General features: G+C 40.7%; 1 protein-coding gene across 2 annotated transcripts in view; it reads left to right on the top strand.

Moving 5' to 3' along the window:
* The window catches only part of TLN2 (talin 2), a 637355-nt gene that overhangs the window by 459799 nt on the left and 164428 nt on the right, over nt 1-13128 (top strand). For both annotated transcript variants that reach the window (XM_053717305.1, XM_053717304.1), the window contains exon 28: nt 88-296. In XM_053717305.1, the coding sequence (XP_053573280.1) occupies nt 88-296 (209 nt within the window). The remainder of the gene's footprint in view (nt 1-87; nt 297-13128) is intronic.

The following is a 13128-nucleotide window of genomic DNA, read 5'->3' as shown; positions in this document are numbered from 1 at the left end:
ACCTTATGTAAACGTGCAATGTCCATGATTTGTCAGCTTATTTGTGAAAAGGGGTCAGTCCTGAGTGACAGTTTATTTTCCACTCAGGTGTGGCTGCAAGAGAGACTGCTCAGGCTTTGAAGGCATTGGCACAGGCAGCTCGTGGTGTGGCTGCTTCAACTGGTGATCCCCAAGCTGCTAGTGACATGCTGGACTCGGCTAGAGATGTAATGGATGGGTCAGCCAATCTCATCCAGGAAGCAAAGCAAGCTTTGTTAGCACCTGGAGATGCAGAGATTCAGCAGCGACTGGCCCAGGTAAGACTTTGTGCGCATGCCTTTATACACAACCAAACATACAACCACACTAAGACTTTTTCAGGCTTCCTACTCCAAAGTTTTTAATTTTTCATGTTTCATGGCATCATGTCACTGTTATTTTCGGAGTTCTTCTCAATACCATAATGGTAGAATGGAAAGTGGAGTTGGAAGAAGGCATGGAAGAAAGGGGGTGATGGAGGATGCATGCATTTTTAATGTAAAAAAGGATTAAAGTGGGAGAGGGGAACCTCTGTTTGTAAAACAGGGTCCTGTACCACCAAGCCATATACCCTAGTGTCACAGCTCCTCCTCAGGGTTTTTAGATGCCCTAGTGTCACAGCTCCTCCTCAGGGTCTTTAGATACCCTAGTCTCACAGTTCCTCCTCAGGGTCTTTAGATGCCCTAGTGTCACAGCTCTTCCTCAGGTTCTTTAGATACACTAGTGTCACAGCTCCTCCTTAGGGTCTTTAGATACCCTAGTGTTACAGCTCCTTCTCAGGCTTTTTAGATACCCTAGTGTCACAGCTCCTCCGAAGGGTCTTTAGATACCCTAGTGTCACAGCTCCTCCTCAGGGTCTTTAGATACCCTAGTGTCACAGCTCCTCTTTAGGGTCTTTATATACCCTAGTGTTTCAGCTTCTCAGGCTTTTTAGAAACCCTACTGTCACAGCGCCTCCTCAGGGTCTTTAGATACCCTAGTGTCACAGCTCCTCCTTTCGGGATCCCACAGAGAATTAATTGCAGACTCTGAAAGATGGAGTATATTAATACTTCAGTAGCTGATTGTAGAATCTTATTACACTCCCCCTGCTCCACCTCCCACCGACTGCCTACACCTACGTCACAGCTAACCTACACTCCCCCTGCACTGCGCAGCTATTGTCCCCTGACCGCCTATACCTACGTCACACCTAATCTACACCCCCCACGGAACGCCCAGCTAAGTCTCTAATACCACATACACTGGCATAATCTGTAATCTAAACTCCCCTGGAATGCCCCAGCTAACTGCCTACTTTAAAAAAAAATACTAATATAATAAACTATAAGTAATAAACCTCCTTATTATAACTATGAAGCTATGTCGCTTAAGTTATCATCAATGTTTAAATGACGTGTCACAGAGATGTGCGAAATAGCCAGTGGCTGACCCCCAGAGGACCAGCAAAACCTCCTCGGCCTATCCGGGCTCCTGGAACTCAGTGCCAGACCAGGATCGAGCCCCGGTCCACCGACGACGACCACCGGAGGATCGGCTAAACCACCTCGGCATATCCAGGTTCCTGCAACTTAGTGCCGGACCAGAATTGAGCCCCGAACCACCACTTCATAAAAGGGGTGTCGATCGAGTAGGGTTTAAGGGATTACATAAATCTTTTAGTATGTTATCGGCAATTTGATTAGGCACCTAGGTATACCACTGTGTCATTGAGAGGGGAGGAGGGGCAATGAGGCGGATCCTATGTGGTGTCTGTTGACAGAAAGTGATCTGGAAGGGGGGGTATTGAGGGGGGGCAGCTACACTACAGAAAAAATGGGTATTTAAAAAAAAAATTGCCTAATTTGCAGCAAGCTGGGTACTGGCAGACAGCTGCCCGTACCTAAGATGGCAGCAAATAGGTAGAGGGGGGAGGGTTAGAGGGCTGTTTGTGGGGGGATCAGGGAGGTTGTGAGGTACAGGGGATACTACCCTACAAAAAATATATAAAAAATGTTTTTAAAAAAACTTATTTTTATACTGGCATACCTTTGGGGGGTGGGGAGGGAAGAGAGCTGTTTGAGAGGGGTCAGGGAGAGATCAGGGGGTGGGATGTGTCAGGTGGGAGGCTGATCTCTTCACTAAAGCTAAAATTAACCCTACAAGGTACCTAATTAACCAGTTTACTGCTGGGAATAATACAAGTGTGGTGCACAGCGGCATTTAGCAGCCTTCTAATTACCAAAAAGCAATGCCAAAGTCATATATGTCTGCTATTTCTGAACAAAGGGGATCCCAGAGAAGCATTTACAACCATTTGTGCCATGATTGCACAAGCCGTTTGTAAATAATTTTACTGAGAAACCTAAAATTGTGAAAAAGTTAACTATTTTTTTTATTCGATCGCATTTGGCAGTGAAATGTTGGCATGAAATATACCAAAATGGGCCTAAATCAATACTTTGGATTGTCTACTAAAAAAAATATAGTTTTGATAGGTAAATATAAAAAAGACTCTGCTCTGGTCTTTTTGAGAATTTTTTTGTCTGAAATGCCCGTTCCTTGAGGGGTTAAAAGGGATTTAATGGTTGCTTGCTATTATTTCAAACATAAATATATATTTGAAAATATATGTTTATAATTAAAATAATAAGAAAACATTAAATTAGTTTGAAAATAACTACAATACATGCTAAAGCATATTATGTAAACATTGATCCCTAATCTGCAATAACCTAAAACGAACTGTAGAAGGTAAGGCCCTACACATAAATATTCAATATTTAAATTATGCATTGTTATGTACAATGCATAATGTTTAAATATGTGCATGTAAATTTAAAATGTAATTAATGCTGCTTGTTGTGTTTTGTTATTACTAGTTAAAGACAGTAAAATTAACATTATAGATCTACATAACTGCATGCCTATTATGTAAATATATAATTTAATGATACTGACTACTATAACAAAAATATAAATTAACATATATATCTGTTATCACTAATAAACACAACAAGCTTACATAAACACATTTTAATTTATATGCAATACTTATATACATGCAGTACAATATACATGCATAACTATTTAAATATTAAATATCAATGCAAGGTCTGACTACATTATATCTACAATCTTTGAAATACGATACATTGTCATGTATAATTTATATTAGCTTAAGTATTGGATATATAAATTAAAATGTAGATATATGCTTGATGCATTTATATAAAAATATATTTTTAAAATAGATATTTATGTTATAAAAGACAGTCACATTATAATTATAGTATCACATAACTGTGTGCCTGTTATGCAATAAAACAATTGTAACACTAATGCTTTTTGTACCATGAATATACATTTTACAATATATATTTATATTTAAAATAAAAAACACAATAATAAAAAAATAAATACATAATAATTTATAAAAAATTATTAAAAGAATATGCATCAGACATAAGAATGCATGTTTTAAAAATTGTAGATAAATGCACTATTAACCCCATAAGCTGCCTTAACCTACTCACCTAATCAACCCCCATACAGGTAACCATGAATAATCGCCCCCCCCATACGGGTATGGGGGTTGGCTAGTTGATTATAGCCTACAAAATACTAACTTACAATAATCACCCAATCAACCCCCATTCAGGCATGGGTGGTGTTTAGTAGATTTAGGCCTAAAATGTTCCTCCCAATGCAACTAGAACTACACTAACACCTACCTCCACTCTAAACTAACTCCACTAAGTTACCAATAAATAATAAAAAAAAGCTAACTTACAAAAAATAATAAACTCCATTATACAAAATAAAAATTAATTATACCTAACACTAAACTACATGCCTTTTGTAGGGCATTGTACTAAAGTGATCTTAGCTCTTTTGCAAAAACAACAAAAAAGTTAAAAACAAAACCACATTAAAGTAACCCCCCAAATTAACAAAATCTAACTGTAGAAACCTAATCTACCAAATAAAATTAAAAATAACAAATACTACTCTTAAAATTAAAAAAAAAAACACCCCCAAAAACCTATATAACCCCAAAAGTGTTATTCACAGTTGATGAGCACTCCGGCTTCTCTTGATCTGACATTGGGCCCATCTTCATCCAAGGTCCAGGCACTGGGGCCCATCTTTATGGCTGCAGAGGCGGACTTCAGCTGCCTCTTCCGCTGCCTCCACTCCACATCTTCTTCAATGGCAAGGAACAATTTCATCCAGGCACCAGATCCCAGGGGCACATCTTTGCAGAGGCAGACTGCTGCGGTCTCTTCCTCCGCTACACATCTTCTTTTCTTCAGGGAGCCCTCCTTTGGTAGGGTATTGCCCTAAAGTGATCTAAGCTCTTTTGCAAAAATAAAAAAGATATAAAACCCTCTACCTTCATTTTGTTTAATTTAAATTTAAATTATAATCATCCAATAGAAAAGGATAATTAGAATTTAAATTAAAAAAAGTTCTTGCTCTTGGCTAATTAAAATAAAATTTGAAATCAGCTAATCGGAATTAAGTGGTACCCCTATATTTTGCGGTTCCCGATTCAGTGTTTTCAGTGTGCGGTGAGGAGCTGAAGAAAAGATGAGGTGTGGAGGTGGCTGAAGCCACCTCCGCGAAGATAGGTGCCTATATCGTGGATGAAGATGCGCCTAACATTGCATCAAGAGAAGCCGGATTCCCCATTAACTGTGATTAACTCTTTTGGGGTTAAATTGGCTTTTTGGGGGTGTTATTTTATTTTTAAGAATAGGCTTTGTTATTTTTATTTTTATTTGGTAGGCTAGGTTTTTACAATTAGATTTTTTTTTATTTGGGGGGGTGGGGGTTACTTTAATGTAGGCAAAAGAACTTAGATCACTTTTTTATTTTGGGGGATTTTATTTTATGGGGCATGTAGTTTAGTGTTAAGTATAACTATTTCTTTTTAATGACACAATGAGTCCACGGATCATCTTAATTACTATTGGGAATACCTCTCCTGCCCTGCAGGAGGCGGCAAAGAGCACCACAGCTAAGCTGTTAAATATCACCTCCCTTCCCTCCCAACCCAGTCATTCTCTTTGCCTATGTTAGTGCTAGGAAGTGGTAGAGTTAGGTGTTAGTTAAAATTCTTCAATCAAGAGTTTATTATTTCGAAAGTGGTGCAAGATTGTGCTGCCTTGTCCTAGGGTGTAGCCGTAGTCCATATCAGTCTCTTCAGTAGAGCAGTCGTGACTTTAGAGCAATGGGAACTGGTGGGACATAATTCTCACTGCGCCTCTCATAGATTTTTCTTCGCTGATTATGAAAGCCTGAGGGGAAATACTCAGGCCTTTTTGTGTCCACAGGCCTATGTGAGGGAGAGGACCTCTCAAGCCGGGTGAGATGCCTTGCTGTTGGGTATTTGTCAGGAAAGTGCTGACTTTAATTATTTCTAGGAAGACATCACTTTATTTGCTAAGGAGGAAAGAAAGGGCAGTTTTTTATAAGCTCTTTATTTCTCTTGGGACATTTTATTTCTCCTTATTGGAGGGGACTCTTAGACAGCATAGCAGGCACTGGGGCTGAGATTGCTGCTTATTTGAATTTCTATGGTGGTTCCACTTCTCCCGGAGGTTAAACTTGAAAAATACCGACCTGGAGATTGTTAGTTAGAGACGCCCACGAGGGGCGCAGCTAAGTGAGGTGGTAATTTCAGCATTACACGCCATTTTTATTTAGTGTACGGAGGTGACAGAGTTACAGGCCGACTAGAAGCGCTTGGGTTCATGTGAGGCAAGCGTCTCTAGGAGCGGATCTCGACTGTGATCGTTTCCTGCTGGATTACGGATCATTTAGATTGCTAAAGGGACTTATCTCCTGTGTTCCAGGGCAGGTAGGCACCTCAGCATAGAGCTGAGGTGTAGAGGTGTTTGTTATTTTTCTCTAAGTATCTGTTTACCGCATTCTGCAGTTTATAGTAAAAAAGTTACGGTTTAAGTTTTAAAGAGACAGTAACTTTTTTTGTCAATTTTTCTTTTTGTTAAAAATTGCACTTTTGATTGCTAGTTTGATCCGTTAAGAGTAAGAATGGACCAAGAGGCTTTGCAAAATGTCACCTGCTCTTTTTGTTTTGATGCCAATGTGGAACCACCAATTCCTTTTTGTTCCTCTTGTATTGAGAGGACTTTTAAGCTACAGGGATAAAATATTTCCTGAGCCAACATTTTCTAAGGAGGATGCTGGTCAGGAATCCAATGATAATGTTCAATATATGTCACAGCTTTCTCCTCAAGCATCCCAAATTTTACCACCCTCACATGCAGTGCCCTGCGTTTCCTCTTTAGCTCCAGTTGGGGTTAATTTAAAAGAGATCGCTTCTCTCATGTCTTCTGCAGTTTCAGATGCGTTATCTGCTTTTCCTATGTTGAAAGGAAAGTGTAAGAGGAAAATAAGACATTCAGTAACCAAGGTTTCTGACACAGTTATTGCTATTGCGGATGCCCCTCCCAGAAGTCTGAGGAGGGGATACCGTAGTAGCATCTGAAGGTGAAATTTCAGATTCTGATAGTGTAATTCTTCTTGCTGATACTGAAGTGGTATCCTTCAGGTTTAAAGGGACAGTTCACCCAAAAAATTTCTCCCCTTTAAATTATTCCCAATAATCCTTTTAACCTGCTAGAGTGTATTAAATTGGTTACAAGTAGCTCCTTTACTCCTATTTCAGCATTTGAAATAGCTGATTTAGCCTGTGGTATCGCCACCTACACTGAACAAATTAATACTGGAGTATTGAATAGCCTAAGTATACACAGCCAGCAGAAGAGATTACACTCTGAGTGGGATGCAGGATAGTTAAGTAATAAAATTATCATTTTCCATTGTTCTCTCTATGTATTGAGCTGTGGTTTTCCAGCCAAATAAAAGATAAGGAAGCAAGTCTGTTTACACAAACTTAGAACATAATGAGATCTGATATCACCTTTAAGTTCAACCCATTGTAATAGGCTGTGGTTTCAAAGCACAAAATAAGCTACTTCATATACACAAATAAGCATGAAAATGGAATTTCTCAAATATTTTATACTCTGCAGTTGGTATAACAAGTCATTTAAAATACATTAGTGGAAAAACAATTTTACAGTGTACTGTCCCTTTAAGCTAGAGCACCTCTGTCTGTTACTTAAGGAGGTTTTGGCTACATTGGACGACAGCGACTCCACGGTCGTTGTTGATCCTAAGAAATCCAGTAAGCTAAACAAATATTTTGAGGTACCTTCCTCAATAGAGGTTTTTCCGGTACCAGACCGAGCTTCTGAGATCATTGCTAAGGAGTGGGAGAGACCGGGTATCCCTTTTTCTCCATCTCCTATATTTAAAAAGATGTTCCCCATAGCCGACTCTGTCAAGGAGGCTTGGCAAACAGTCCCCAAGGTGGAAGGAGCGGTTTCCACTCTGGCTAAGAGAACTACTATACCCATAGAGGATAGTTGTGCTTTAAAGTATCCTATGGACAAAAAATTAGGGGGGGTTACTCAAAAAGATGTATGTACACCAGGGTTTACAATGGGAACCAGCTGTGTGCATTGCTACCGTCACCAGTGTGGCAGCATATTGGTTTGATGCGTTGTCTGATACTATTAGGACAGGCACTTCTCTGGATGAGATCCAGGATAGGATAAAAGCTCTTAAATTGGCTAATTCCTTTATTACGGATGCTTCCCTTCAAGTTATCAAACTGGGAGCAAAGATTTCAGGTTTCTCTGTTCTAGCAAGCAGAGCCTTATGGTTAAAACCTTGGTCTTTGGATGTATCCTCTAAGTCTAAGCTTCTAGCGATTCCTTACAAGAGGAAAACCTTGTTTGGACCTAGCTTGACGGAAATAATTTCAGATATTATGGGCGGTAAGGGTCATCTTCTCCAACAGGATAAGAGAAATAAACAGAAGGGACGTCAGAGTCATTTTCGTTCCTCTCGAAACTTCAAGGGAAATTCTTCCTCTTCCGCTTCTAAGCAGGAACAGTCTAAGCCATCATGGAGACCCAATCAGTCTTGGAATAAGGGGAAACAATCCAAGAAGCCTGCTATAGAATCAAAGACAGCATGAAGGGCATGCCCCCGATCTGGGACCGGATCTTGTAGGGGGCAGACTTTCCTTCTTCGCTCAGGCTTGGGTTTGAGATGTTCCGGATCCCTGGGCTGTAGACATAGTGTCCCAGGGATACAAACTAAAGTTCAAAAGTTTTCCTTCCAGAGGCAGGTTTCTGCTTTCAAAATTATCTGTAGACCAGACAAAAAGAGAGGCGTTCTTACACTGTGTAAGAGACCTCTTAGATCTGGGAGTAATAGTTCCTGTTCCAATTCAGGAACAGGGTCTGGGATTTTATTCCAATCTGTTCATGGTTCGCAAAAAAGAGGGAACCTTCAGACCAATTTTAGATCACAAAAGTCTAAACAAGTTCCTCAGAGTACCGTTTTTCAAGATGGAAACTATTCGTTCAATTCTTCCTTTGGTCCAAGAGGGTCAATTCATGACAGCAGTGGACTTAAAGGACGCGTACCTACATGTTCCTATTCACAGGGATCTTGCTACAGCCCCCAGAATTTTCTAAAAGGTTCTGGGATTGTTGTTGGCGGTGCTTCGGTAACGGGGCATTGCAGTGGCGCCCTATCTGGACGACATCCTGATCCAGGCACCATCCTTTCAACAAGCAAGATTCCATACGGAAATGTTGTTATCCTTCCTGCAATCTCACGGTTGGAAGGTAAATTTGGAAAAGAGCTCCTTAGTTCCTCACACAAGGGTATCTTTCTTGGGAACAATAATAGATTCCCTATCAATGAAGATTTTTCTGACAGAAGTCAGGAAATTAAAGATTTTCGATACTTGTCTAGTTCTGCAGTCCACTCCTCGGCCATCAGTGGCTCAGTGCATGGAGGTAATCGGGCTGATGGTGGCGGCAATGGACATCATCCTGTTTGCTCGGTTTCACCTCAGACCTCTGCAGTTAAACATTAGATTATGCGGACTTGTCTCCTCAAATACTACTGGAGCAGGAGACAAGAAAATATCTTCAATGGTGGTTGTCTCTAGATCATCTCTCCCAGGGAACCTGCTTTCGCAGAACATCCTGGGTGATTGTGACAACAGACGCCAGCCTTCTAGGATGGGGAGCAGTCTGGGGATCCTTAAGGGCTCAGGGAGTTTGGACTCAATCAGAATCGGTTTTACCTATAAACATTCTGGAGCTGAGAGCTATTTTCAATGCTCTTCTGGCCTGGCCCCAGTTAGCCTCGGTCCAGTTTATCAGGTTCTAATCGGACAACATAACTTCAGTGGCTTACATCAATCATCAGGGAGGAACGAGGAGTTCCTTGGCGATGACAGAGGTAACCAAAATAATTCAGTGGGCAGAAACCCACTCTTGCTGTCTGTCTGGGATCCACATCCCAGGAGTGTACAACTGGGAGGCGGACTTTCTAAACAGGCAGACCTTTCATCCGGGGGAGTGGGACCTCCATCCAGAAGTGTTTTCCTGTTTTGCTCGAATCAAGCAGGAGAGGGCCTCAGTGATCCTCATAGCACCTGCTTGGCCTTGCAGGATTTGGTATGCAGATCTAGTGGACATGTCGTCTCTGCCACCTTGGAGACTTCCGTTAAGGAAGGACCTTCTACTTCAAGGGCCTTTCCTTCATCCAAATCTAGTTTCTCTGAAGCTGACTGCTTGGAGATTGAATGCTTAATTTTATCTAAGCAGTGTTTTTCAGATTCGGTCATAGAGACCATGATTCAGGCTCGTAAACTTGTAACTAGAAAGATTTACCATAAGATATAGTGTAAATATCTTTATTGGTGTGAATCCAAGGGCTACTGCTGGAGTAGAGTTAGGATTCCTAGAATTTTGTCTTTTCTCCAAGAGGGTTTGGAGAAATGATTATCGACAAGTTCCCTAAAGGGTTAAAATTTTTGCCTTATCTATTTTGTTACACAAGCGTCTGGCAGATGTTCCAGATGGTGCAATCCTTTTGTCAAGCTGTGATCAGGATCAGGCCTGTGTTCAAGCCAGTTACTCCTCCATGGAGTCTTAATTTGGTTCTCAAAGTTCTTCAAGGGGCTCCGTTTGAGCCTATGCATTCCTTAGATATTAAGTTCTTATCTTGGAAAGTTTTATTTCTTGTTGCTATTTCTTCTGCTCACAGAGTGTCAGAGCTCTCGGCATTGCAGTACGAGTTCCCTTACCTTATTTCTTTTACAAAGATATGACGAGTCCACGGATTTCATCCTTACTTGTGGAATATTAACCTCCTGCTAACAGGAAGTGGCAAAGAGCACCACAGCAGAGCTGTGTATATATAGCTCCTCCCTTCCCTCCACCCCCAGTCATTCTCTTTGCCTGTGTTTGTACTAGGAAGAGGTAAAGTGAGGTGTTAGTTTTAGTTTCTTCAATCAAGAAGTTTTTTATTTTAAATGGTACCGGTGAGTACTATTTTCCTCAGGGAGATATGGAAGAAGATTTCTGCCCTGAGGTTGATGATCTTATCAGATGTAACTAAGATCCATGTTGGTTCCCACAGAGCTTCTGAAGGTAGTACAAGAGAAATCTTCAGTGTGGAGAACGGTTTCATGCTACAAGCAGCATTGAGGTATGTTCAGTCCTTTATTTCTGAGACTTGGTATATCAGAACTGGCTGATATTTTTTCCCTGCAAGGGAAGGGGTAAGCAGTAGACCTGTAAACAAAGGGTATTATTGAAAATTCTGTGTTATTTATTTTATGACATAGTACTGGGCTTAAAGCAGCAAAAAGGCTTAAAGCAGCATATATAAGGGGACACTGGGAGAGGCAGCTTAACGGTTTTTATTTGGAAAGATCAGATAATCAGTATGGCTGTATATTGATGTTGTGCTTAAGGGACCACATAGCTTTATTGCTAACCGCTTCCCAGTGCGGTTGTACAGTCTAATGCGAACATCGTCCATGATGGGCGGGGCCTATTTTCGCGCGCTCAGACGCGCAGTTTACTCTGACTGAGAGGCAGCAGGCATTAGCTCCGGTTGGGCCTAAACTGGGGTTCTGTTAACCGGATCGTTGTCGAGTCACTTTGAATTACCCTGGGGGAGGGGCGCCACAGCAGAGCTGTGGCGAGGTGCAGGAGTCATTTTTTTCAAGTCAAACATATGTTTTGCTATAAATATCTTTTAGAGGTTAATTTCACCCTTTGCTCTTAGGGTGCAATAACTATTGATTATGTGTAGTTAATTACTCAGCGTTATTTAACGTTTTTAGGCAGTTTGGGAAAAAATGTGCGCTTTTTTACTTCTTAAAGGCGCAGTACACGTTTTTAAAAAATTGTTTAAATCAATAAATAAAGTGTTTAACGACTATTGTGGCTATTGCTAGTCTGTTCAACATGTCTGACATTGAGGATACTAATTGCTCTATGTGTTTAGAAGCCATTGTGGAACCCCCTCTTACATTGTGTACCTCTTGTACTGAAAGGGCTTTATAATGTAAAAAGCATATTTTAAGTAAAGAAAGTGTGCCTAAGGATGATTCTCAGTCTGAAGAGAATCAGGATATGCCATCTAATTGTCCCCAAGTGTCACAACCCTTAATGCCCACACAAGCGACGCCAAGTACCTCTAGTGCGTGTAATTCTTTTACTCTGCAGGAGATGGCTGCAGTTATGTCCACTACCCTTACTGAGGTATTATCTAAATTACCAGTGTTACAGTGTAAACGCAGTAGGTCAGGTATTAATGTGAATACTGAATCCTCTGATGCTTTATTAGCTATTTCCGACATACCCTCACAGTGCTCTGAGTTGGGGGTCAGGGAATTGCTGTCTGAGGGAGAACTTTCAGATTCAGGAAAGATATTATGTCAGACAGATTCGGACGTCATGTCCTTTAAATTTAAGCTGGAACACCTCCGCCTGTTACTTCGGGAGGTTTTAGCCACTCTGGATGATTGTGACCCTATTCTGATACCACCAGAGAAATTGTGTAAGATGGACAAATATCTAGAGGTACCTACTTACACTGATGTTTTTCCGGTTCCTAAAAGAATTTCGGAAATTGTAAAAAAGGAATGGGATAGACCAGGTATACCGTTCTCTCTTCCTCCTAATTTTAAGAAAATGTTTACCATATCAGACACCGTTCGGGACTCTTGGCAAACGGTCCCTAAGGTGGAGGGAGCTATATCTACCCTGGCTAAGCGCACAACTATACCTATTGAGGACAGTTGTGCTTTCAAAGATCCTATGGATAAGAAGTTAGAGGGTCTTCTAAAGAAATGATTTACTCATCAGGGTTTTCTTTTACAACCTACAGCCTGCTTTGTTCCAGTTACTACTGCAGCAGCTTTTTGGTTTGATGCTCTAGAAGAGTCTCTGAAGGTTGAGACCCCATTAGTGGATATTTTGGATAGAATTAAGGCTCTCAAGCTAGCTAATTCTTTTATTACAGATGCCGTTTTTCAAATTGTAAAAAAGGAATGGGATAGACCAGGTATAGCGTTCTCTCTTCCTCCTAATTTTAAGAAAATGTTTACCATATCAGACACCGTTCGGGACTCTTGGCAAACGGTCCCTAAGGTGGAGGGAGCTATATCTACCCTGGCTAAGCGCACAACTATACCTATTGAGGACAGTTGTGCTTTCAAAGATCCTATGGATAAGAAGTTAGAGGGTCTTCTAAAGAAATGATTTACTCATCAGGGTTTTCTTTTACAACCTACAGCCTGCTTTGTTCCAGTTACTACTGCAGCAGCTTTTTGGTTTGATGCTCTAGAAGAGTCTCTGAAGGTTGAGACCCCATTAGTGGATATTTTGGATAGAATTAAGGCTCTCAAGCTAGCTAATTCTTTTATTACAGATGCCGTTTTTCAAATTGCTAAGTTAGCTGCGAAAAATGCAGGATTTGCCATTTTAGCGCACAGAGCGTTATGGCTCAAATCGTGGTCTGCAGATGTGTCATCAAAATCTAAGCTTTTAGCTATTCCTTTCAAGGGTAAGACCCTATTTGGGCCTGAATTAAAGGATATGTCTGTTAAAATGAGGGGTAAACAAAATAATTTTCATTCGTTTCAAAATTTTAAAGGAATGCCTTCTGCTTCCTCTTGCTCCACAAAGCAGGAAGGGAATTTTTGCTCAATCC

This window comes from Bombina bombina, chromosome 6 (assembly GCF_027579735.1).
Source record: "Bombina bombina isolate aBomBom1 chromosome 6, aBomBom1.pri, whole genome shotgun sequence".
NCBI classification, from domain to species: domain Eukaryota; kingdom Metazoa; phylum Chordata; class Amphibia; order Anura; family Bombinatoridae; genus Bombina; species Bombina bombina.
The sequence above is the reverse complement of the archived record's forward strand: the minus strand, read 5'-3'. Positions and strand labels throughout refer to the sequence as shown.